Source organism: Macaca thibetana, chromosome 1 (genome assembly GCF_024542745.1).
Source record: "Macaca thibetana thibetana isolate TM-01 chromosome 1, ASM2454274v1, whole genome shotgun sequence".
In the NCBI taxonomy this organism is placed as follows: Eukaryota; Metazoa; Chordata; class Mammalia; order Primates; family Cercopithecidae; genus Macaca; species Macaca thibetana.
The window spans coordinates 67416759-67442195 of record NC_065578.1 but is presented as its reverse complement, the minus strand read 5'-3'; the positions used below and the strand labels follow the sequence as shown (position 1 = coordinate 67442195).

The window sequence follows — 25437 nt, the reverse complement described above, 5'->3', positions numbered from 1 at the left end:
GCTTGGATACAAAGGGTACTTCGTTAATCATGCCTCCTTTGTAATCAGAATGGGGGAGGTATTTTTTTAAACCACCACTATTTTGTCCTCTGTCTCATCCAAGTTAAACCAACTGTGCAATAGCTGATCGAGGGGTTAAAAATTTCCCAGATGCAGCCAGGCAGAATCAACTTCACTAGATAAAGGAATCGTTTGATGGTGATTTGAAAGCTGTCAGGTGTAGCGCCAGGCTTCTTGCAGACATGGCACTGGCCTGGTAGGATACCTATGTCCAGGATCCACATGGTGGCAGATTTGTGATTAGATGATGAAAATTTCATGAGTGGTGAGAAATGGGGAAGAGATCTATAAGACTTAGGGGTTTTGGTGAGTTTAGAGGATTCAGTCACTTTGCACTATGTCCCTAGAACAATCACTGAACAAAAATCCAGGCATCTCAATTTACTGAACAACCTTGGGCAACTTGTTTAATCTTTCTGTACTTGTTTTCTTAGAAATCAAAGAAGGGTAATAATCTTTGGTGCCCACTTAATGGGTGTTGTATAAAATAATGAGATTGTAAATGCTTTGAGTGCCCTGGAGATGAAGAGATAGGGAAAATTCTCTTAGGTGTTCTTCATGCTGAATATGGAAAGATGAATAAGCTTTTGTTGTTTTTTGAGAAAAACCTGTCATTTTTTTCAGCACCTCTTTTTTTTTTTTTTCTTTTCTTTTACAAAAGAGGCTGTGTGCCTCAGTAGAGGTTGACTTTGTAACAGTTTTATTTTCCTGGACAGGTCTGCAAGTTTACAATGTGGTTGGTTTTCCAAGAGAAATGTTTGGGTTTAGACCTGTCCTATCCATTCACTAAATCTAGTGGTGAGATGTTTTTAATGAATTGTTGGTGTACAGCAAATAAAGAGCAATGAAACAAAAGATAGTTTTAGTGTTTAGAAAAGGACTAATCAACTGTTACTCTAACTATCCCCTAGCTGGATGGTTGCCTATTTTCTTTTTAAAATTAAATGCAGTCTTCAGGCCAAAGCAGTGGGAGGTGGCGGTACATTCCAAGAAAGAGGCATCGGAGTGTCTGAGGGTTGGAAGACAGCAGAAAGCTGCTTGATTGTTGGTGGGTTTTTTTCTGTTTGTTTCGTTTGTTTTTGATTTTACTCTTACTGCCTTATCCCTTGATCATCTATTCAGAACAGAGGGGAAAAATCCTCCACAAAGTTTCTTCTCCCCTTGGTTTGTGTCACCTAAACAACATTTTCTTCCCAGGTGAGATTGTAGTTTACCTCTCCTCTTGTAGTGATGAGCGGCTGGGGCTTTCTGCCCATTGGACCTTCCATTTGTCTGTCTTCAACAGGGAACTCCAATTTACTAATTCTCTGGAGAAACAGAGATTTTGTTTGGGAAGGGGGCCTGGGAATTTGTTTAGCCCAGTCTCACCCACACTGGGTCTCCCAGGAGAGATGACCTTCCTGTCAGCATCTTTCTATTTTAGTGACTTATTGCTCTCTAGACAGCTTGTTTAGCTTTTCAATCCAGTTGGAACATTACGATGGTTAAATGTTCTTTATTATCATTCAGTGGAAAACTGGCTTCCATGACTGCATTGTAATTTCCACTCACGAATGCTGGATTTTCCTTTTAGAATAATCTCGAATGTATGCTTCACTTCAGTTACACAGTAGCTTTTCAAATAACTGAAGATGACTATCATTCTCTCCTTTGACTTTCTCTTCTCCAGGTAAAATACCCCCGGTCTGGATGAGACTCCTGACCATACTTGCTGTCCCTTTCTGGTGATTGCATTCCCAGTCAAGATTAAGTTTACCTCTGCTACCATGGCAACCAGCTACTGCTTGTTGTTTCTACTTAAAGGAAACCACCATTTTCCTGTTTTCTGTAGAATATTCATAATTCAAAAATCAGCTTGTCGATGTCCCTAGAACAAAGACATCCATACTGCTGGTGGTCCACATAGTGCTGAGATCACCAACCTCTACGACAGTCTATACACTGGACTTGCCATTTGAACTCATGTAACGTTGGGTATATGTATTTCTTGTGTATGCACGCGTTAGTTTTTCTCATCAGGAGAAGCAGTGTGGCCTGAGACAGAGAGACTATGGACCTCGGACAGATTAGGTTCAAACCCCAGTTCATCCACTTATTGGCTGTGACCTTGGATGAGTTATTTTAATGTTTCAGGGCCTCATTTTACTCATCTCTGAATGGAGATAATAATATCTACCACTTACCTCCTTTTTTTTTTAAATGGAGTTTTGTTCTTTTTGCCCAAGCTGGAGCCCAGTGGCGCGATCTTGGCTCACCACAACCTCCGTCTCCCAGGTTCAAGCAATTCTCCTGCCTTAGCCTCCCAAGTAGCTGGGATTACAGGCATGCACCACCACACCCAGCTAATTTTTTGTATTTTTAGTAGAGACGGGTTTTCTCCATGTTGGTCCGGCTGGTCTCAAACTCCTGACCTCAGGTGATCTTCCCGCCTCAGCCTCCCAAAGTGCTGGGATTACAGGCGTGAGCCAACGTGCCCGGCCACACTGACTTCTGTATAAGAATGAAAATCACCCTATTAAGTCCCTAGCACAATGCCTAGCACATAAAAAATATCCAACAAATGGTATATAATTTCTAAATGACAGCCTGATGCAGTCAGTGTAGCATGAGGCAAACTGTAATGGTTATGAATTATTGAGAACTTGGAATCTCTGTAGTTGGAAACTCTGAAAATGAAGTGTTGTAGAATGGCTTGATGGAGTATGAATTTTTATTGTATGCCTGGATGATTGGGGTAAAGCAGAGGTTCTCCACAAGAAGCAGTTTTGCTCCCCAGGGAATATTTGGCAGTGTTTGGAGAAGGCTTCCCCCAGCCACACCTCCCCTGAATTTGCCAGCAGTGGGGATGAAGATGCTACTGGCAGCCAGTGGGTTGCTAAATATCCTCCAATGCACAAGCCAAACCCCTGCAACAGTTACTCAACCCAAAATGCCATTAGTGCAAAGCTTGAGAAATCCTGGAGTAGAGGGATGGGGCACCAGGCAGCCAAGAATAATAAGAGGAAATTGGTAGGTATAGATCTCTGAATGTGAGAAGCCCAGAATTTGGACAAAATATTAAAATAAGATGATGGCCCAGTGCAGCCATATCTCTAACCTTATGCATTCTAGACCCACACTCCTAACATGCCTTTCTAAGACATCAGTCCTTTCAGTATTCCCCATGTCATGTACGAACTCAATAAATTTTGCCTAACATTTGCATGATGTTTTTGCACCTCTCTTACTTTCTTATGTTGCCTCTATGGAAGACATAGCCTCTTTGGTCCAGTCTCCAAGTAGAGATTCTGTCAGAAAAACAGGCAGTCAACCAAAGGTGAATTTAAAGTGACCTAACAACTTCTGTTCTTTAACTGTTAAGGCATGGTTAAGGGGATATGATATATAATCTCTAGCAGTACTTCTAGCAATCCTCATTTTATTTCCCATCTGCTTTGATGTTTCTAACGTGTCTCTTCCAAAATCTCCCCAACACTGCTGCTGGTAAACCACCCACCCCCACTCCCGAAGTTCAAGCCCATGTCTTCTACCCATCCCCTGTCTTTCGATTGTGCGTCATGAAAAAAAGAATCCATCTAGCAATAGTTGAATCCTCATCATGGGGCAGGTGAGGGGTTGTGATAGAAGAGGCAAAACCAGCATTCTCTTTATCTGAAGAGAGGAGGGGAAAGGGTAGCAAATACCCCTGTCAATAGTTTTGCTCTGCCATAATTATTTTATAATAATTTCTGAAGATAATTGTGAAAACAAAGATGTTATAATCCCATTTTTCTAAGGATAAAACCAAGGGTTAATTCTGTGTTGCCTCAAATAACAGGCTGCTTACAACATTCCTGGGATATTTCTCAGGGATATCTTAGATGTTCAAGTTAAACTTTTTATAGAATCATCTCTGGTATTGGGGCTGTTCACTGATAGGTGAGGAGAGCCCCTGTTTTTAACATCAAAGATGCACACCTTGTAGTTCCTTAAATGTTGATGAACACACCTCTCAGGGCAAGAAGACAGAACAGAGAACATGGAGTAGGTCTTCGTCTCCTACCAGATTCTAATTCTTCTCATTTGTTGGCAGCACTGTTATTATCAGCTAACATTCATTGAGGCCTCACTATTTTCATGGTACTGTATAGGGTTTTTATATTAATCATTTTATCCTCAAAATAAACTTATGGGGTGAGTACCTTTAGTACACTTTTACAAAAGGGAAACTGGCATTCTACAAGGCTAGGTAAGCTACCCCACTAAATTGCTAGTGAGTAACAGAGTTGGGATTTGAACCCAAGTTTTTCTGAGCTGTAGCTCTTGGTTTTAATTTTTCTTACTCTCTTTTTGTAATTGCCTTCAGCAACATAAAGAACCGTTCCTGTGAAAGTAAGTCCCTTGCTACCCTGTAATCATTGTTTTCTCTTATGACATACTTTTTGTAGAGGGTAATCAGGGTAAATTTTGAAATATATTAGGAACCAAGCAGTTTAAATGAAAATCTGAAAGAAAGTTATGAATTGATTTCATTAGCAGATTTTGTCAATGGTCTCTTGGCTTAGGGAAGTGTACGCTATGACTTTCATTTCTTCTGAATAATAAATAGACTTAGCTCACTTGGGCTTATTTCTATCATCCTAAAAAATAGAGGCTGGACATGATCCAAATTATTTCATTGTATTGGAATGTCTTTGTGTTGTATTAGACTGTGAGTGTACGGACCACTGGCTGGAAGCTGGAGTGGAATTTTTTGTTGTTTTCTCCTAAAGGTCTTTATTATTATTGGATTAGACCTACCTTCTCATAGTATAAATTATGGGGGTATAATTCACTGTGCTGAATACATCAGTATGAAATTTTACATATGCAGTTGGCTGTAGCTTGTCCTTGCTTTTAGGAACAGTTCTTTGATCTCTCCAGCTGTTGAAAGACAGAAAACACTCAGAACACATTCAGATCCCAAACAGTAACACAATGAGAGTAGGACCATTAAGATCTGTTCTTCTAACAGATGTGAAAGTATAAGGACAAGGAGGGGAGGAGGGGCCTGATAGGGACAGCCTGAACTCTTGGAATATAAATTGACCCTAATTTGAAGGAACTTTTTTTTAAAACTTAAAAGAGTGACTTTCATCATAACATAGAGTATATACATTCTTTTTAGAATCTCACAATTGCTGAGTTAAAAGTGCTTAACAGTTTAAATACTGCCTTTTACAGTTGAGAAAACTAAGGCCCAAGATTGATCGAATAATTTGCCTAATTAATATCATATCCATTGCTAGAACCCAGCAATCATGAATCCTGGGATAATTCATTCTGCCAAGATTCTTATGCTCAAATTTGTAGTAGTTCAGGAATAGCAGATCAACTAGTGGCCCAGAATCAAAGCTCTAAATATTATATATGAAGAATGCTCATAGAATAATAATGATAGCAAAGACCCTAAAAGTCACCTTTCCATCCCTAATCAGTGCTCAAATGTCCTCTGCATTCTTTGCACTCACCAAGTGTTAACTGTGGAGCACCTCCACTCACACAGGTGCCAGCAGCTCATTTTCTTCAACTGGTGTGGTGAACTGTGGGCCAGTTTGATTTTATGGATCTCAGATTTCCTTCCTGGGAACTTGCAAGATTGGAATCACCCAGGCTAAATCTAATTCCTCCTCCACATCTAGTCATTCACATATTTGACATTTTATCTTCAACCCTTCATACTAAGCCCCCCTTTTAAACAAGCTATACACCTCCAGCTTCTACAAATTCTACCTGTGATATGACATATCATTCATTTTTCTTTGATTCCTGTCTTAGTGAATGACATCACTCATCTGCCGCCTATGCAAGAAATTTGGGGACATCCTTGACTTCTCGTTTACTTACATCCTATGTGAATCAACAGGGACAGTAAATTGTTCATCCTACATTGCTCTTTCCTCTAGTAAAAACTGCCCCTGCCTGTCATCCTTCTGAATCTCTGAGTCACCTCAGGACTTCTGATACTGTCTACACTCCACTGTTCCTTCAACACGAGAAGATTTTCACTGTTTTTCTTTACTAATTCTTTGAGAACTTTCATATGTGATTCATTGGGGCAGAGAGAAAAAAATCATTTACATCTCTGGGAAATAGTACGTATGTGCAGCAGAAGGTTCCTTTGCCCAGGTTTCTGTCTGAGACTGTTTTGTAGTTTTGATCTCAGAAGTAGAATATTGATGCTTTTAGAAGGGAGTGTTTGCTTTTTCTCTGGTAGGTATTATTTAGAGGGTGTTAAAGAAATGGCCAAAATCTTCCCTACATGTGTTCTTAAGAATGCAGATTTTGTCATAAAATCTTCAAACATGCAGTCATTAGTTATATACACTAAAGGCTGAGATGTGAACATTTTATCTCATTTTGTCCCCCATTTGCTTTCTATTCATTTAGGCCTTAAAACCCTCAGGGCAGTGTGGAAGAAGGTAAATAACTGTAAGTCCTGGCTTTGAGAACCTGTTTCCAGGAACTATGCTGAACAGCAGTTATCTAAACATGCTTCTGCAATATTAATGTTGGCCACAAACCCTTTGGGAGCAGTTTTTTAGAAAAATTACCATTTTTTTTTGTTTGCCTAGTACCTGATTTCTTTTGATGTGTAAATTACTTTTCTTGTTGTGCATTGGGTTATAGTTTAGGAAAAGTTCATTTTGATCTTCAGAATTCAGTATTTCATTTAAATTATTGCTTGACACAGATCTGGAAGAACCATCATAAGTATTTGTAGGAAGTGAGTCTCTGTTGAGCACATGTGTGTGACCTTGGGAGGGTGGCCTCATGGAAGGCAGCTCTGGCTTCTTCCTAAACTGTCACTGAGTGCCAGTCTAAATGTACTTTGATATAGGCAGGACAAGGATGAATCCACTATGGCATTAATCCACTATGGCATTACTAAGCAGTAGGCATTTGATAAAAGTTTGTTAGTTACATTGAGCATAACTTACATTAATATGTTTATTATGACACAAAAACCATATAATAAATAGTTCAATTCAGGTCTGGAGGACTTGCATGTTTAAGTTTCTGTGCTTAGTGGCACAAGACAGAATAAGATGTGGTCCTTCCCCCTTGGGAGCTTATAATTTTGTAGGGTTCAGAAGTGATGCCTGCAAATAAAAAGAACGCTATAATAAAGTCATAGACCAGGTGATACTGGCACGAGAGGAAGTAAGGATCTTTTGTCAACTGAAGGAAAATTGGAGGAGGCCTCCGGCTGGCGCACTATAAACATTTAATAAATTGAATGAAGGAGAGATGGCCCTTGAGCTAGAACCTAAAACTGATGAAATTTAAAATACTTAATAATTGCATAGACTATTTAATTTTGTGATTTCAATGTTTTTTTAAAAAAATAATTCCTAAGATTGTGAATGTTACAACTGCAATTTACCCTTAAAATGTACCTCTACCCTCAATTCTAGGAAATTTGCAAATTATAAGGGCCTGTGTTTTCTTTGAATAATCAGGGAAGGAAATATGATTATTCTTGGCATTTGTGAAATTTCAGATAAAGACATTAACAGGTCTTATTTTCCCTTAGCCTTAACTTGCAATGTACAACACTAAATTTTTGACCATTCAGAATGCCCTGTACTTTAATTGCTTTTATCTGTTTATCTGGAACTGGTCAGAAAACAGAAAACAAATCAATAAACTATGTGCAGCTCTTTGTTGGACCTTAATTTCTCCATTCCCTGGCATACGATATGCATGGATAGGAGACTTTATCATTTTGGTGTGACTGAGAGGAACTTAATATTCAGTTCAGGCTCTTGCTCTTGTCTATCCATTTACTTCCTGAATGTTTCCATGGATGAGGAACCCACCCTTTCCTGAGTCAAACTGTGCCATTTTTTGCCTACCTGAATTATCAGTAATTCTTCCATAGGTTGCTCTGGAGTCAGATTTTCTCTGACTTGAATCCCTGTCTCTTACTATGCATGTAAGTGTTATCATAGACTGCCATGGCATCGCTGTGTTCCTGAGTCAGATCTCTAGGCTAACATCCTTAACACTGCCTACCTGCAATATGAAGTAATAACCAAGACCCGGTAAAATGGGGAGAGTATCTATTAGATTCAAGGGAGTTTAATGCATTTTTAGGAGCCTATCACTCCATCATTTCTTTATGGAAATCTTAGAGGTACTCTGTCCCTGACTGTAAGTCTCCCAGACAAGCTATCTTGCTGGTTCCCTTTGTGTGACGCCCAGCCCAGTGCTGGCAGTGCCTTGCCTATGGAGCTTCAGCAAGCTACTTATGGCCACAGTCGTCTTCATTCATCCCTCAGCTCTGCACCTACCTCAGGTAATCTGAGATTGCTAATAAATTGTGAGCATTAATAAATAAACAGATAGTTGTATTGGAAAGGAGCATTAGATATGAAATCAGACCTGGCTTCCAGTCCTAGCTCTGCTATTCACTGATGAGACAAAAACCACTGATCTTCTGAATATGCAATGGTGCTAATTATGTTAACTTGTTTACTAGGCAGATTCAACAATTATGTATGTGAAAGTGCTTTGCAATTCACATACTAGTTGTGGTTCATGTTTATTATTAACAATAATATTGATAAAAGAATATATGTAATTTATGAATAATAAATGTCTGATTATTTTAAATAACAAATGTTGGAAACTTGTAGAGTGTAACAGGCACTTTAGAACAAAGCCACTGACGATGTTAATTTCGGTATTTTCTGACCCTAAAATTCCAATATAAACGTGTGCCCATGGTGAGCTTATTTAAGAAGGAGAGCCAGGTGTCCCCTTTTTTGTCACCTCCACCCCTACAGCTTTGCCAGAGCCACTTTGGGGGCCTCTACGGGGGCTCTGAGAGATTTCCCTCACAAGAACTGGTGCGCCCTCCGTGCTGGGTTTATGAGATCACAGCCCAAGGTAGTAAATTAAAGATGCTATAATTCACTTTCCATAGGTGGTCTTGGCTGCATTCCACAGTCTTTTGGCTGAAAGGTTGCTGATTTTGAAGCACTGGCCCAAAGTCAAAACTTAGCCCAGATGCCTGGCCAGCCGAGCAATGAGCAATAGTGTCAACAGATGAGCCACTGGTTTTTTTGTGGAGGTCTTTTGTGTTCCCTTCATATGTATTTAATTTTTGCTGTTTCGAGTATTTCTGGAGTGATGCAGAAACAGAAATTGCAGGCATTTTTCAGGGATAGAGAAATTTGTAATTTTATGTACTTCCGTCAGTCTTTTTGATTTAGGCTGTCTTTGCTGCAGGACACCAAGGGTGGTAAGGGTCAGTTTTTGGGTCCTAATCCAGGCCACCACTGGATTGCTACACCAATTAGCACATCTAATGATTGGCAGATTTTAGGAGCTAAACCGCTGGCAGGGCCCTTTCTGTGCATTTTATTATTTTTTCAAAAAGAGGGTAAAAAGACTGGCACCAATCTTAAGCCTAAAATTATTTCATGCTTACCACACCATTTCAAATACTATGGAAGAGTTTGGCTTACTGTCCCAAAGCACTACTCGAATTTTTTTCCTCTTGGTTCCAATGCTCCTCCATTCCATGGGATCCAAGCCAGGCAAGTAATGTAAGCCAAGTGGCGCTTGTTTGCCACGTAGATCCTGACAAATATAGAGAAATTCTTCTATTCTTCAAAGTTGTTACATCTTTTGGCTCCACAACAATTGAGGTTGTAGGTGAAGCATTTAAAACCCTCATCTGCCTAAAATGTAAACATACGTTTTTTTTCAATATTTTTGCGTCAGAATGTATTATACAAGTGTTTGCTACAATTTTTGGAAATTTGCTGTCAAAATGTCTGTCATTTCATAAGTTTATGTTGTAGAGAACTATTTTTAAATGCTTGACTTTTGTGTGTATGGTACAAATTATTTTGCATTCAACTCTGCTATGTAGTATGTGTGTTTGTGTGTTTTGGTGGTAGTGGTTTAGTGTAAAGGAATGTTCTGCTGTATTTTAAAAAATTAGCTTTCCTAGAACAGATGTTAGCATAACTAACAATTGACTGAAAATGGCTGGCAAGAATGAATTTCATTTCCCTTAGCGTACCCCATTTTATGCACAAGGGCATAGCTATGATAATTCTAAAAATCACTTCTCCTGGTCTAGTCTCTGTAGACATACTTTCAGCTCTCCAGTAATTGAGATTGAATTGTGAAATAATATTTCATTTAGTAAGCTAGTAAGATTTAATGGTTATGGTTGAAATATAGGAGAATCTCCTCTTCAAAGTAGGTGGTGGAGGTAGCATAAGTGTCTGACTATTATAACTTCAGAGCAATTTCAGTAAAAGAATTAACACACTGAATCAGTTAAGTACTAAGTCAATTTAATGCAAATATTTGCACTTTCTTTAGCTGAACTTTTTGAAGAGCTCATTCTAATGAGCCGTCCAAAAACTTAGATAAGTGGTATGGCAGATATTAAGAAATCTTTTTAGGAACTGACTTTCAGTGAATGGTAAGCAGGATTGACTCGTAAGACCTCACAGCTCAACCAGTTAATATGATCTGGCCACTTAAGTTGTGCAGTATATTTCACATGTTTCCTTTTAACCAGAATTAAGGCTTTTGAGCTGGAGAAAGGTATGTGAAATGTCTAAGGAAAATCAATTGAGCATATTTAAAGCTAATTTCTAAATTTAGCTGAAGATTTTCTTAGGTTAAATAAGTACTTTGGGGGCATTTGAAAAAAAATGTAGTTATATAACAGGAATTCATCTAGTCTTTTTTGACACCTCTGTTCCCTTTCTCCCTCTTTTCTATCCTCCCCACCTTGATACATCAAAAAATCCAAAGCACACTCTGCAATTGCCCAAGGGTTTAAGTGCTCAATGTATTTTATATAAATTCTCATAAGGCAAGCAGAGATATTTAGATAGGCGCAGCTTAGAACCAATTTGGGCATATGCCTTTCAGTTCTTATAAGTACCATTCATAGTGCAATGGAGGTTTTCTTTACATTACAAAGGAAAATGGATATTGAGCCATTCAACTTCATAGATCAGGTAACAGTTTTGGGAGCTTATATTCTTCAGCTATTGCTTCAAAAGTCTGGGGAGCTTATATTTCCCAGCTGTTGCTTCAAAAGCAACAGCTGGGAAAAAATAAAACAATAGCTGGAGAATATAACTTTTGAAGATATAGACATAGACAAAGTAATTTGTAGTCACTGCCCACCCCCGCCCCAACATTAACTCTGTTCTTTGAAATCAGCCCCAATTATTTTAAAAAAGTAAAGGCTAATAACCACTTCTAGTACCCCAAAATGTGTTATGGAACAAGATAGAGAATCAATAAAATGAAATTCTAAAATATAAATACATCAAACATTCACATTTTTACAGGTGGGGAGATGGTGCTGTGAGATTTTTAATTGAGATTAGGTTTCAGGTGTTAAATCAGCATCTCAGTAGGAGAAAGTATCTGCTACCAACTTTTTGTATGCTTTTAAATCAATGTGTATTGTTGTTCCTATCATTTTTGTTACATAAATTCTGTTGTAAAAATAAAATTCTCTAAAACATTCCTGAAATCTTCGACCATTTTTACTTAAAATCATTACTTTTTAAAATAGTGGCATTCTGATGATTAATTCTTATAACAGGAATTACCTTTTCAACTGGTCTATTCTCCGCATTCCTTCCCCTTGTACCCCACGGCAGATTATTCTTTAAATATCATCTTTGTTGCAAGGCAGATGCTCTTCCTCTAATTTAGAGGAAGGCTATTATTACCTGATGATTGAGACTTCAAAGGCTCTTTGGGGCCATTTGTGGGAATAGGAGGCGGAGCTTCTTCATTCCCACCTGACCACCCTCTCACTTCCCCTTCTTCCAGTGATCTCTGGTCTGATTTTGTGGCTAGTTACAGGGCAGAGATAGGTGTCATAAAAGGAAACATTCCTGCCAAATAAAAGTTCTTTGTTATGTGTGAGTCTCTATTATTCCTTCTTTATGGTGCTCTATAGAGTACACCAGGGACTATTGGGAGCAGGGGCCAAGGCACTTTACTAGAACTATACCACTGGTTAGAAAAGGCAAGGGTGGACACAGACAGAGGTAAGAGTGGTACTGCAGTTTTCACCTGTTAAATGATCTTTTTAATTTTTAATATTCAAGCACAGATATCTGCAGAAAATATGATTGTTTTAGATGTTCTATGACCCAGCACATGTTCTACCTCTACCTCGGCACGTTCCCTCCTTGATCATCCCCCATTCTCCCTTGGCTATCACCTGCTGTCTTCCAAGGCTAAGCCCTGCTGACAGACACCCTCAGCTCTTTTTACAACTGGAGCATCCTGTGCAAAACTCTGTCGGAGAAATTTCCAATCAGGATGTAATTCTTTGTGAACTTCTCAGCCTCCCACACTAGCCTGTGAGCAACTGGGGATCTGGGAGGCCCTTTGTCTCTATATTTAGTTAGTACGGTGCCTGCATGATAGTAATGCTCCTAGGTGATTGCTAAAGAAATATTCATTACTTGTAATAAAGCAAAGAAATAAATAGTCTATGTTGGCTTAAATGGAGACCATGTGTCATGTCAGCATGTTGTTTTAGTTTTATTTTAACTTTTCTAAGAAGCAACCAAGTCTTGTATCTTTCTCTGTCTAACTCTTAAATTACAGGTTCTGTAAGGAATAGGGGCTAATGATTTAACGTTGACTCAATTTTAAGCATGATAAATGCTAGCGGTTGGCTAGATAGTAATTTGTAAACTGGATAGCCATTTGAAGTGAAATAACAGGAAGCTGACTGGAGTCAATGAATATTCTTCCAAAAGAAGTACTACAGGTTTAGTCATTGTTCACTTACATTTTTATTCAAGGTTATGTTGTAACGATGACTGGATTTTTCCTCTCATTCTAGTGTATTCATTTCTCCCACCTCCCGAATATCTGACTGTTGCCCTTTCTCAGGGAATTCAGGTTACATATAACATTCATCAAAATTATTTTTTCCTGAAATTATTTATTTATTGTCTGCTTCCTTCATTATTTGTACGTTCCATATGGTTGGTGCCTATTAGGTTTACTCCAGCACCAGCAGTGTCTAGTGCATGATAGGTACTCAAGACAAATTTGGACAATATACTATGAGCCATAGTAATATGTGTAACTGAGGGACCACTGAATTTTCAAAGAGACTTCAAGTTGTGTTTGTGCATTTCTTCACAACCTTGAATTTGTTAGAAGTCTTATTGATTTCATATTACTTTGACATTAAATGTTGTGTAGAATCACATTTCACAATCTGTGTACTATAGTGGAAAAGTGGAGGCCAAAAATACTGTATTGAAATACAGACAAAGTAAAATGGTCATGTTTGATAAAAAGAACTGAATTCATAATGGACTGCCTTTTCGATGCATAGCTCATGGTTTTATAACCTCTGTGCATATTCTCAAGGCTATCTTAACCAACCATGAGTTAACCAGTTTACAGTGACTAGGCATATTCAGTTTTGGCCAAATCGTTCTGTCATTGAATTCGTCTAGTGTAGAAGTAGTTTTTTGGTCCACTTGTTTTCTGTTAAACCTTATGCTATGGGTGGGTGGAGGGGACATTTATAATGTGTGCTGAGGCAGCTGGGTAATATTGCATTACTATCCTAGGAATACTGAGGAGTGGTTATTTTTAGCTTTCACCTGAGCAAACATGACTCAATTTGTTGACCTGAATCTATCCAGCCCCCTCTTGAATACACAAACTCTATTAATCCCTAGAACCACGAAAGTGACTAAGTAAGGCCTTCATTACAAATACCTGTTAGTTTATTGTGGCTTGTTCAAAGGTTGAAGATAATTTAAACTTCCTCCATTTAGCTCTTTTCTCTTAAAACAAAACCCCACACACTTAAAAAAACTTTAAAGACAGATTAAACTTTCTTTGATTCTAGACACAATTTGTGACCCATGTAGCTAACATTTTGGCTCTAGCTAATGGAAACACCTTCTATGGTAGGTGACCAGCTACCAGCTATAAGCTTTGCTTTTGGTTTACTTGATAATGCTATCTACATAAAGAAACACTTGGGAATTCACTTTTAGCTGGAGTAGGACATTGCACTGAGCTGAAATATATTGTTGGGGGAACATTAACTGTCCATGTTTGAATATCAGGATATCTGTTTACTTTCTCAAGCAATACATGTGTTTTCTCTTTTGAACACTATAAGAAAAATGCAAAATGTTGAATTATCTTCAGGTTTGGAAGTTATGGAAAACATTTTGAGACTGGAGGACTGATTTATTAAAGTGAAAAAAATTGTGATTCTCATAGTATAGCTTGAGATGCACTTGAGGCTTCTCCAAGTTCACTGCCATGATATTTATGAAAATATTAGTATTTCTGGGATTTTTTTTCTTTATGAAAGAAACACTAGACTAATGAGAGAATGAAAATAATGCAGGCCCCTAAAAAGGCAGGCATTCACTGCATTCATTAAAAATGTGGCCTTTGTGCCCGTAAAGTGTTCAGCTTCTCTGTTATTAAGTTTGGAATGTGGTTTTGGAGCTTCGCTGAGGAACTCAGCTAGTTATTTTTCGTTTTGGTCTGAGAAGTGAGAGACTTGTTTTTCAAGAAGGTAAAAAATAAAGAAAAAAAGGTTAGGTTCATTTTGGAAGAATAGAAGTTTTAAAATGTAGTAACTATTTTCTGCAGCAAATAGTCAGTTTGAGTATGTTAGCCGAAAATAGAATTCATGACTTTTGTCTCACTGTTTATTTCTCCAACCACATTAAAAAGGGTTCAGTTAAATGTGCCATTTGGCTTTTCTAATGTCAGTGGGCTATTTAGCTGAGTCAGGATAACCGAAGTTTGATTGACTCATATTTCTAAGAATAAGTCAGATGTCTGATTTTGGATGGATTCTATGTAAAGTCTTTGTGATACAGTTTTGAGTTTTAAAGAAAAACTTTCCTAGCAGGGGTTAGTGGCAACTTGTATTGCAGTGTTCAGCATTCCACATGAAGGATGTTCAGCTAGAGCTTAGTAGTGTTGAGTTTTCTGGTAAGTTTTAATAGGCATTGTCCCAACTTCTTGCAAACATAACATTTTACTAAAAATGTATCAAAATAGATATTTAATAGAATAGAAAAATAATGTGGATTCGAACATTAGAAGTGGGGCAGAATATTAATAATACACATTTTTGCCTCTTATATAACCTTCTGTTTGCTTTTCATGTTTCTCCATTGCTGTCTGATCTCTATTAAATAAGAGAAAATTTCTGCTTGGAATTTCTGCAAACATAATAAACCAAGTATCAGATGCACAGAAATACACGTATTTAAACCACACACATAAACCATAATTTATGACATTTTCTTTTGACTACTAACTTTCAAAGTTTTATAGATGTATATATTTTAAAATATACCAGTAGGAACCACATAAAGAAAACAATGAAAGTTTCAAAGAAATTTAAAAACAGATTGTAGACAATGGAGAAGCAAGTACTGTTCTTGGAAGGGAAAACTAAATGCTGGGGAAAGATGCTAATTCTGTCCACATTAACTTATTATTATCTATTTATTTATAGATTTAATTTAATCCTCAATATCCTAGCAAAAAGATGTAAATTTGAAATGGATTGGGGAAGAGAGTTAATCTAGCAGATATTGATAAAAATAATCAACTTAGCCAGGCACAGTGGCTCACGCCTGTAATCCCAGCACATTGGGAGGCCAAGGCGGGAGGATCACGAGGTCAGGAGATCGAGACCATCCTGGCTAACACAGTGAAACCCCGCCTCTACTAAAAATACAAAAAATTAGCCGGGCATGGTGGCGGGTGCCTGTAATCCCCACTACTCGGGAGGCTGAGGCAGGAGAATGACGTGAATCCAGGAGGCGAGTTTGCAGTGAGCCGAGATCGGGCCACTGCACTCCAGCCTGGGCAACAGAGCAAGACTCCGTCTGAAAAAAAAAAAAAAAAATCAATTTATAGAATTCAAAGCAATGTTGTGCTGATCAATGAATTGACAGTTTAATTACATGGAAAAGAACAGATGTTCAGAAACATATGCTCATATACATAAGGTTAACAGTGATATGATAAATCAACAAAAGGGAAGGTCTGTTCAATAAACTATAATTTAAATATTTAAGAAATAAAACTAGAACCTTACTGCATCTCATAGCAATTTTCATATGGATCAACTATTTAAATATTAGAAAAAATGAAATTGCAAAAAGTAAATAGAAGTCAAATATAGATGACTATTGAATTTTGAGATCAAAAAGGTCGGTTTCTCTAAGCACAAAAGCATGGGGGGAAAAAACATAAAAGAGGGATTCCATATAAGATCTGGAACTTCTCTATTTGAATGTGCCATAAACAAATTTAGATAGCAGATGGAAAATTTAGGAGAAATTTCCAGCAAAACATATTAGACAAATGATGATTCTCATTTATAGATAGCCTTTACAAATGGATGGAGGAGAAGTTGATTTTGGTGTATTGTGTGATTGACTATTTTGCAACTACTAACTGAAAGATTTTAATTATAAAGAAAATATATAATAGCTAATATTTTATACTTTTTGTGTTCTCAAGCACTACTCTGAATGCTTCAATATGTTAACTTGTTTAAAATATACAGTGACTTGGAAAGGTTGGTACTATTATTATTGCCATCTAAGACATGATAAAACTGATACAGAGATAAGCTTAGTAATTTGCCCAAAACGTTCCTAGTGCGGATTTGCAGTGACACAACTAAAAATGAGAGAGCCAGGATTTGACATCAGACAGGTGGCCTCCGGAGCCAGTGTTATCACACACTACTCTGCTTTTCTAAGTGAATAAAAAGAAAAGACTACAAAACTAGGCATGATCTAACTATTTTATAAATGTGTTAATAGTTGTGTATATTTTAAAGTTACACAATTTAATTCATGTGTAAACTTTTTATCTAATTATACAGTCATAGAAAAGACAGATGGTATTTTGACATTTTTTCAACAGTGGTTACTTCCCTCTAGTGGGATTTTGGGTAAATGTTGTTTTGAACTTAAAATTTCTGTATTTTCCAAATTATTAATATGATAATCATACAACCATTAGATAATCACAAAACTGTTTTTAAAGTTACGCATTTCAAAGTTGCTTTACTGTCTTGAAATGCATGGTTTATATTACTTTTGAAGTATCAGTCAGTGTTTGAGTTCTCATTCTCTGCTAGGTACCAAGCCAAGTGGTGGCCCCTAGTTCTTTATCTTAAGCAAAAGCAATATTGTACAATTTTAGAGCCAAGAGGAATCTTAGAAACTTGTCATTTCGTTTCTCAGATGAGGGTCCTGAAGCTGTTATAGATTTAACTGACTTACCCAAGAGTCACTGACAGTAAGTTTTTAACCAGGCTTCGAATCCAGATTTGAAGACTAAGGTCTTCCCACTTTAGATACTGTTCTCTCTGAAGCCCCAGAGCTCGCCAAGACCTCAGTCAGGTGGGAACTGTAGCACAGTTGATTTTTTTGTGACATTGTTTTGAAGTGCGGAAGTATAACTACACTGGTTACAAATGTATTCTTTCACAGCAATTGAAAACATAATGGGAAGGTTCTCAGGGATACTGTTAGGACACCTCTGGAGGTCACTGAACGGCCTTCACCCAGATTTGGAAGATCCCTAAGTATTGCTGAGCCCCAGTTGTAGAAGGCAGTACAAAAACTGGAGGGAACACAGTAATGGAAAGAATATTAACCAGAAACAGTAGTTTCAGTAGATGGTTTTTCTAAAAACAGACAAACATTCTCTTTTCAGCTCCAGGGCCCACAACGGCAGTGTCCTACCTGTCGGTGAAATGTGTGGATGCCCGTAAGAACCATCACAAGACAAAATGGTTAATGCCTTGGGGACCCAATCAGTGTGACAAGATCCGAGACATTGAAGAAGCAATTCCAAGGGAAATTGAAGCCAATGACATCGTGTTTTCCGTCCACATTCCCCTCCCCTCCATGGAGATGAGTCCTTGGTTCCAATTCATGCTGTTTATCCTGCAGCTGGACATTGCCTTCAAGCTAAACAACCAAATCAGTAAGTGTACTCTCCTCTCATCCCTTTCTTCCCTTTGAGCATTGCCCTCTTTGGGTTCTTTTGGAGCCACAATTCTAATAGAAGTAAAAATGATAATAGTAATAGCAGAGAATTATTGACTACTTACCAGGCACTTTCTGAGTACTTTACCTGTATTAACTCATTTAATCTTCCCACCAGGTTCCTTGAGGTAGTCTTATGATTTCATTTTAGAGATGGAACACTTGGTGAGGTTACTCATGATCTGAAGACTGGAGAGTGGAAAAGCTGAGATTTCTGACTCAGAAAACTGCCCTAACCACCAACCTTCATCACCTCTCTAGTGTCACAGGGGAGTTTACCCCATTGGAGTGACTTGAGGGTTCCTGAAAGGTTTTTTTTTTTTTTTTTTTTTTTTTTAATGTCTTTTCCCACTTGGCTTTGAATAAAGCTATGGCCTTAGAAAAAGATCCCTACCAAAGTGGAAATGCTAACCCATGAGCACCCATTTCCCCACCAAACCAGGTTTTGTTTTTTTTTTTTTTTTTTTTTTTTTTTTAGCTTACTCATTTGCAGTTTAAAACTCTGAGGGCATGAGATATATAAACTTTTCATGGGGAGAAAAATCACTGGGGTGATTTCTGGGAGGCCGATACATTTATGGCATCTGGGGACAGTATTAGGAATCTTAGGCTAAGAAGGAAGAAAACTTTTTTTTTTTTTTCCTTTTTGACTGAGATGGGATTAAGGATGTGAGGGAAAGGGGAAAAGATGTGTTAAAGGCAGCTCTGTCTAGGGCCTGTCCATGGATTGAAACATTATTGCTTTTTCTTTTTCTTTTTCTTTTTTTTTTGAGACAGAGTTTTGCTCTTGTTCCCCAGGCTGGAGTGCAGTGGTGCCATCTCGGCTCACTGCAACTTCCACCTCCCGGGTTCAAGTGATTCTCATGCCTCAGCCTCCCACGTAGCTGGGATTACAGGCACCCGCCACCATGCCCAGCTAAGGTTTTTTTTTTTTTTTTTTTTTTCCTGTATTTTTAGTGGAGACTGGGTTTCACCATGTTGGCCAGGCTGGTCTTGAACTCCTGACCTCAGGTGATCCACTCACCTTGGCCTCCCAAAGTGCTGAGATTACAGGTGTGAGCTACTGCACCTGGCCTGAAACACTATTCTTTCTTCTTCTTCTTCTTCTTTTTTTTTTTTTTAGAGACAGAGTCTCCTATGTTTCCCAGGCTGGTCTCAAATACTGGCTCAGGCTGGAGTTCAGTAGCATAATCATAGCTCACTGCATCCTCAAACTCCTGGACTCAAGCTATCCTCCCACCTCAGCCTCCTGAATAGCTAGGACTACAGGCTAATGTTGTAATTTTTAATTATTTTTTCCTTTTTGCAACAGGGTCTTGCTCTGTTGCCCAGGCTGGAGTGCAATGGTGTCATCACAGCTCACTGCAGCCTTAACCTCCCAGGCTCAAGCAATCTTCCCACCTCAGCCTCTTGAGTAGCTGGCATGAGCCACTGCACCTGGTCTTAAATTTTAAAAATTAGTTTTTTTGGAGATGGGAGTCTCTCCTGAGCTCAAGCAATCTTCCCACTTTAGCCTCCCCAAATTTTTGGTTTACAGCTGTGAGCCACCATGCCTGATCTGAGGTACTATTTCTAAATATAATTTTCATGTATCTGTAATAATTTTGATATACAATTATTTTTACTCTGTTTGGGAGTTGGAGCACTATGTATACCTGACTGATAGCTTACCTGAAATAAATAGATTGTGCTGAGATAATTTTCTAGATACAATTTTCTTTTTCTCATTCATTCATTCTCTTGCCCATTATTTTAAACTGTTTTTGAGTGCCTACCACTTCTAGGCACTCTGCTGTTGGCTGAATATGCTGTCTTTTAAGGAGCTTATGGCTAAGTGGAAATGACAGGCAAATAACTAATCATTACAGTGTGGTATGCTGGATGCTATGACAAGTTATGCCCAGGAGGATATGGAAACTTAAAAGTCTTCACAGCAGAGAAAAGGAAGACTTCCCTGGAAGGGTGTGTGGGTGTGTGTTGGTGGGGAGTGTTGTAGAGAGGCAAGCAGACAACTCTTTGAGGTGAATGTTAAAGAGAGAAAAGCCTGGTGAGGAGGTGAAGATGAGCAAATGGAAGAGCATTCTATATAGAAGGAAATGTCTTATATGAGGGTCCAAATCTGCACAACGGCCTCAAGCTTTCAAGTGGTGGTTCCCATGTCTCTAAACTCTTGCTTATTGACTCACTTGTTCACTCACTCACTCATTGGTTGTGTAACACGTTTATTCATGAGTTCATTTAAACTTTATTAAGTCCCAGCCATATGTTGAACACTCAGTACTGAGGATATAAGATTGCACAAGACATGGTTCTTGTAATGGGTCAGGGAAGAGGGTGCCTGGAAAACAGACACTTAAACCTACAAATAAGAAAAAAAAAACCATCATGTGCTATAATAAGAATACACAATGTAATGTGAGGAGCCTTGGGAAGGAAAGAGTTTGCTATGAGATTCAAAACTAAATGTCTAAAAATTTTTTTGAAACCTGCAGGTTTGGGTTTTAGTATTCCTATTCCTAAGAATGCATTCAAGCAAAGGAGAATGAGGACAGTAAGAAGAGCCGTGGGAGGATGAGCTAGGTAGAGTACCCAATTTCTATATGTTTGGGTGGAAAGGTAAAGGACGTGGTATTCTGTATTTGGGCTTGCTGTGGTTATTTCAGGTATAATCTCTCCTAGACAGATTCCTACTTCTAGCTACAAGTATAAAGAAAAAGATTTACCCTGTAATAATAAATTAAATAATTACTATCTACTGACTGTATTAATGCTGGGTAACAAATTACCCTAAAATTTAGCAGCTTTCACCGATAAACATTTTTTTTTCTTTTTTCTTTTCTTTTTTTTTTTTTTTTGAGTGAGAGTTTCTTGTGGGTGCAGTGGCACAATCTTCGCTCACCGCAGCCTCCGCCTCCGGGGTTCAAGTGATTCTCCTGCCTCAGCCTCCCGAGTAGCTGGGATTACAGGCATGCACCACCATGCCTGGCTAATTTTTATATTTTTAGTAGAGACGGGGTTTCTCCATGTTGGCCAGGATGGTCAAGAACTCCCGACCTCAGGTGATCCGCCCACCTCGGCCTCCCAAAGTGCTGGGATTACAGGCATTAGCCATGGTGCCCAGACAACTATAAACATTTCTTAGCTCCTCATTTCTGTGGGTCAAGAATCTAGTTTGGGAGTCTCTGGCTCAAACTCTCTCTTGAGGTTGCAATTAAGCTGTTGGCCTGGTCTGCAGTCTCATCAGGCATGAGGGCTCCACTGGGGGAGGGGGATCTGCTTCCAAGCTCTCTCACATGGTTGTTGGCAGGCTTCCATCCCTCCCACGTGGGTCTCTCCATAGGACTGCCTCGCAACATGGCAGCGGGCTTCCCCCAGAGATAGTGAGCCAAGAGAGAGCCCAAGCAGTGCTGGAGAGGGAAACCGCTGAATCTTGCAAGCGACATTCCATCACTTCTGCTGTATTCTGTTGGTTAGAAGTGAACTAGTAAGTCCAGCCGACACTCAAGGGAGGTGATGACAGAAGGGCATGAATGCCAGGAGATGGGGATCATTGAGGACTATCTTAGAGGCTGAGTACCTGCTGGCATACTTTTCAACAGATTCACGGTTTCATTTGAAATATGTTCCCTGATTTATATCTAGACTGGGGGTAAGACAGAAGGTTTTTTAAGAGCATGGGCTTAGGAGTCCTACAGTGATGGGTTTAAATCCTTGTACCACTTTTTAAAAGCTCTGCCATATTGGGGAAGTTACAGAACCTCTCTTAGCCAGTTTCCTCCCTTGTAAAATATGGATAATAATGCCTAATTAACCAAATCACTCTAAGGAATAAATTAGTTTATGTAAAACTTTTAGGACGTAGTAAGTACTTATTTTTTATTTATTTTTTTTGAGACGGAGTCTCACTCTGTCACCCAGGCTGGAGTATAGTGGTGCGATCTTGGCTCACTGCAATCTCTGCCTCCCAGGTTCAAGAGATTCTCCTACCTCAGCCTCCTGAGTAGTTGGGACTACAGGTGCATGCCACCACACCCAGCTAATTTTTGTATTTTTAATAAAGACAGGGTTTCGCCATGTTGGCCAGGCTGGTCTCGAACTCCTGACTTCAGGTGATCCACCTGCCTCGGCCTCCCAAAGTGCTGGGATTACAGGTGTGAGCCACCACACCCAGCCTGGACATAGTAAGTACTATTTTAAAAAATTAAAAATTAAAAGTAGCTATTAAAATTATCCAATTATATTTATGCTTATTGCTGAAATTCAGCCATTTTTCCAATTCTTACTTCTACACCTTGGTTAGTGAGATTAGTCTTTATAAAAGAAGCATGCGGTAGAGAGAAGTCTTCCTTATCCACAGGGGATATGTTCTAAGACCCCCCAGTGAATGCCTAAAATCACAGCACTGAACCCTATATACATACATGATGTTTCTTCCTATACATACATACATAGGATACAGTTTAAATTATAAATTAGGTGCAGTAAAAGATTAACAATAATTAATAATGAAACAGAAAAAAATATGCTGTTCACAGTTTTAAGGATAGATTCATTCTTATTGTAGATCTTAGCAACCTCAGCGTAAGATTTTTTTTCTTTTAAGTTGAGAACTTTATCTTCTTAAAGGAAGCACTTGACTTGTCTCTTTAGCACATCTGAAATGCCAGCATCCATACTCTTGCGCCTTGGGGCAATAATGAGAGAAAATAAGGATGACTTGCACACAAGTACTGTAATATACAGCAGTCGATCTGGTAACCTAGATGGCTGCTAAGTGACTAATAGGCAGGAGCAGGGAGATGCTGGATCAAGAGGTGATTCTTATTGGGGGACAGCACAAGATTTCATGATGCTACTCAGAACAGTGCATCATTTAAAACTTAAGAATTGTTTATTTCTGGAATTTTTCATTTAATATTTTTAGACTGTGATTGACCTCTGGTAACTGAAACCTCTGAAGGTGAAACCTCCGATAAGGAGACTCTTAGCTTTAATTTATCGTTTCCTCGCTCAAAACATCTTCAGTGACTAACAAATAAGACTCGGTGTTCAGAGCCCTTCTGGCTCAAGGCTTCTTTTCAGCCTCCTTCCTCGCTGCTGACCTGTAACCGTTCTCTGCATCCTCAACAGGAATAGTTTCCTGCCCTGTAAACACATCCAGAGAGTTTCTCCCTTTGCGTCTTTGCTGATAATTGATCCTGCCTACCTCTTCCTCTCTTGTGATTCCCCTTCTCCCAAATGAAGGGCTCCTCCCAGAAAAACCTACACTCATTCTTCACAACATCCCAAATGTCACATACCCCTGGAGCCTTCCTAGGTATTTTCTATATTATCTCCCGTCCTCATTCCTTCCTGGATATAATCTGTCTTTCCTTACACATCCTTCATTACTTGGCCTTGTGATGTTTACTTTATCAGCCTTGTGGTCTGCACAGTGGAATTGTCTTCTCTGAGTCCTTACTAAGTTACAAACTCCCAGTGGGCAGATTATGCAGTATGTTTACATTTATGAAATCCACAGCTTTGTGTATAGGAAGCTGTGGATGAAAATACTGGATTGTGTCATTCTTCTGCCACTAAAAGGAACATAAAGCAACTGATTGAAGTGCTTCCTCCCCCCCCACACCTCAAAATAAGAGTTTTGTTGTTTAACATTTCAATATATATGTCTGGTCCCCACTGCTCCTATATTTTTTACACTGATGAAATTGTGGTTAAGAAGTTAAGAATTGACTATAGGAGTAGTATGTTGCTACTTTTGAGCAGCCTGTTACATGACAGGCAGTTGTTTAGAGCATAGTCTGACAGTTGGGCAGGTACTTGCCACAGGTTCCGTTTTTAGGTTGTGAGGAAAGTGCTGGATTATCTTGTGGTTCTACCTTTTACATCACTGAAGGTGACTGGCCTATAATTTGATTTCAAAACTTGGCATCAGAATCATTGAGTAACGTAATGCAGAGCCTCAGGTAACTTTAGGTGAAATTTTAAAAGTCAACGATAAATTTCTAAAATTATACCACCAAAATTGAAAAAAGGTTAAATATGTTGACTGAATGTTATTAATAACTGAACTTTGAAAAAGAAATTTCCCAGTAATGTGAAATAACTCGAATACTTTTAGCTACTTTTTTTTGCCAGTTTCTAATGATGTTTTATATTGATTATAAATGGATTGAATATTTTAGAATTCTCCAAACTCCTTTGAAATGTATTGAAAACTCCCTGTTTACATTTTTTAGCTTTAGCAGTGTGAATAAAATGATTTTAAGCTGAACTCCTGAGCATTTCTCCCAAACCAGAAACTAAGGAATAATTCTACATATTAAATAATTTCACAGATGAATTACTTCCCAGCAAATATTAATCCTAAACAACAAAAACGCCCATGTTGGCAAAGCTTTAAAACATTTCTATATGTAAATAAAATATGAATGTCTTATTTTTTCTCATGTACATCTTCATGCTCTAAAGTATTTTATCTTCATCTACAAAAATACTGTACTCAAGCTTTCTATCTTAAAAAAATCCTTAATTTTCTTAAAACTTAAGAACTAGCGTTTAATAGGGGTGTACTAAAAAGTTAACAAGATGGACCACTAATTATTCCTTTGATCTTTCTTGATAGAGCTATCAAGAAAACCACACCAAAAAATACTTTTCATGAGTAGCAGCAACACATTTTGGCTGCTAACTTTTTTTTTTTTTTGAGGTGGAGTCTCGCTCTGTCGCCCAGGCTGGAGTGCAGTGGCACGATCTTGGCTCATTGCAAGCTCCGCCTTCCGGGTTCAAGCGATTCTCCTGCCTTGGCCTCCTGAGTAGCTGGGTCTACAGGCGCCTGCCACCACACCTGGCTAATTTTTGTATTTTTAGTAGAGACGGGGTTTCACCATGTTGGCCAGGATGGTCTTGATCGCCTGACCTCGTGATCCACCTGCCTAGGCCTCCCAAAGTGCTGGGATTACAGGCGTGAGCCACCGTGCCCAGCTGATTGCTTTTATATAAGAAGTTACATGTTGTGTTTGTGGGAATATTCATTTCCTTAAATTTATCCTCTCTTTCTTTGCTTATGGACACTGAGCAAGACATTGGTCATACAGATTATATATATTATGTTATATATATTCAGCAATATACATACACACACTCATATTTTAGTATAATAGGCACATCAAGTCTAGATTTCTCTCTGATTTTGGTATTAAGAATGCATGAGACTGTCTACTTTTTCTATTTTTTTATCATTACTTTGGATTCCTTTCTGACAGCA

General features: G+C 38.5%; 1 protein-coding gene across 2 annotated transcripts in view; it reads left to right on the top strand.

Annotated features, from left to right (window-relative positions):
- Positions 1-25437, top strand: part of WLS (Wnt ligand secretion mediator) — a 134554-nt gene that overhangs the window by 20377 nt on the left and 88740 nt on the right. For both annotated transcript variants that reach the window (XM_050765724.1, XM_050765803.1), the window contains exon 2: positions 17836-18108. In XM_050765724.1, coding sequence (XP_050621681.1) covers positions 17836-18108 — 273 coding nt within the window. The remainder of the gene's footprint in view (positions 1-17835; positions 18109-25437) is intronic.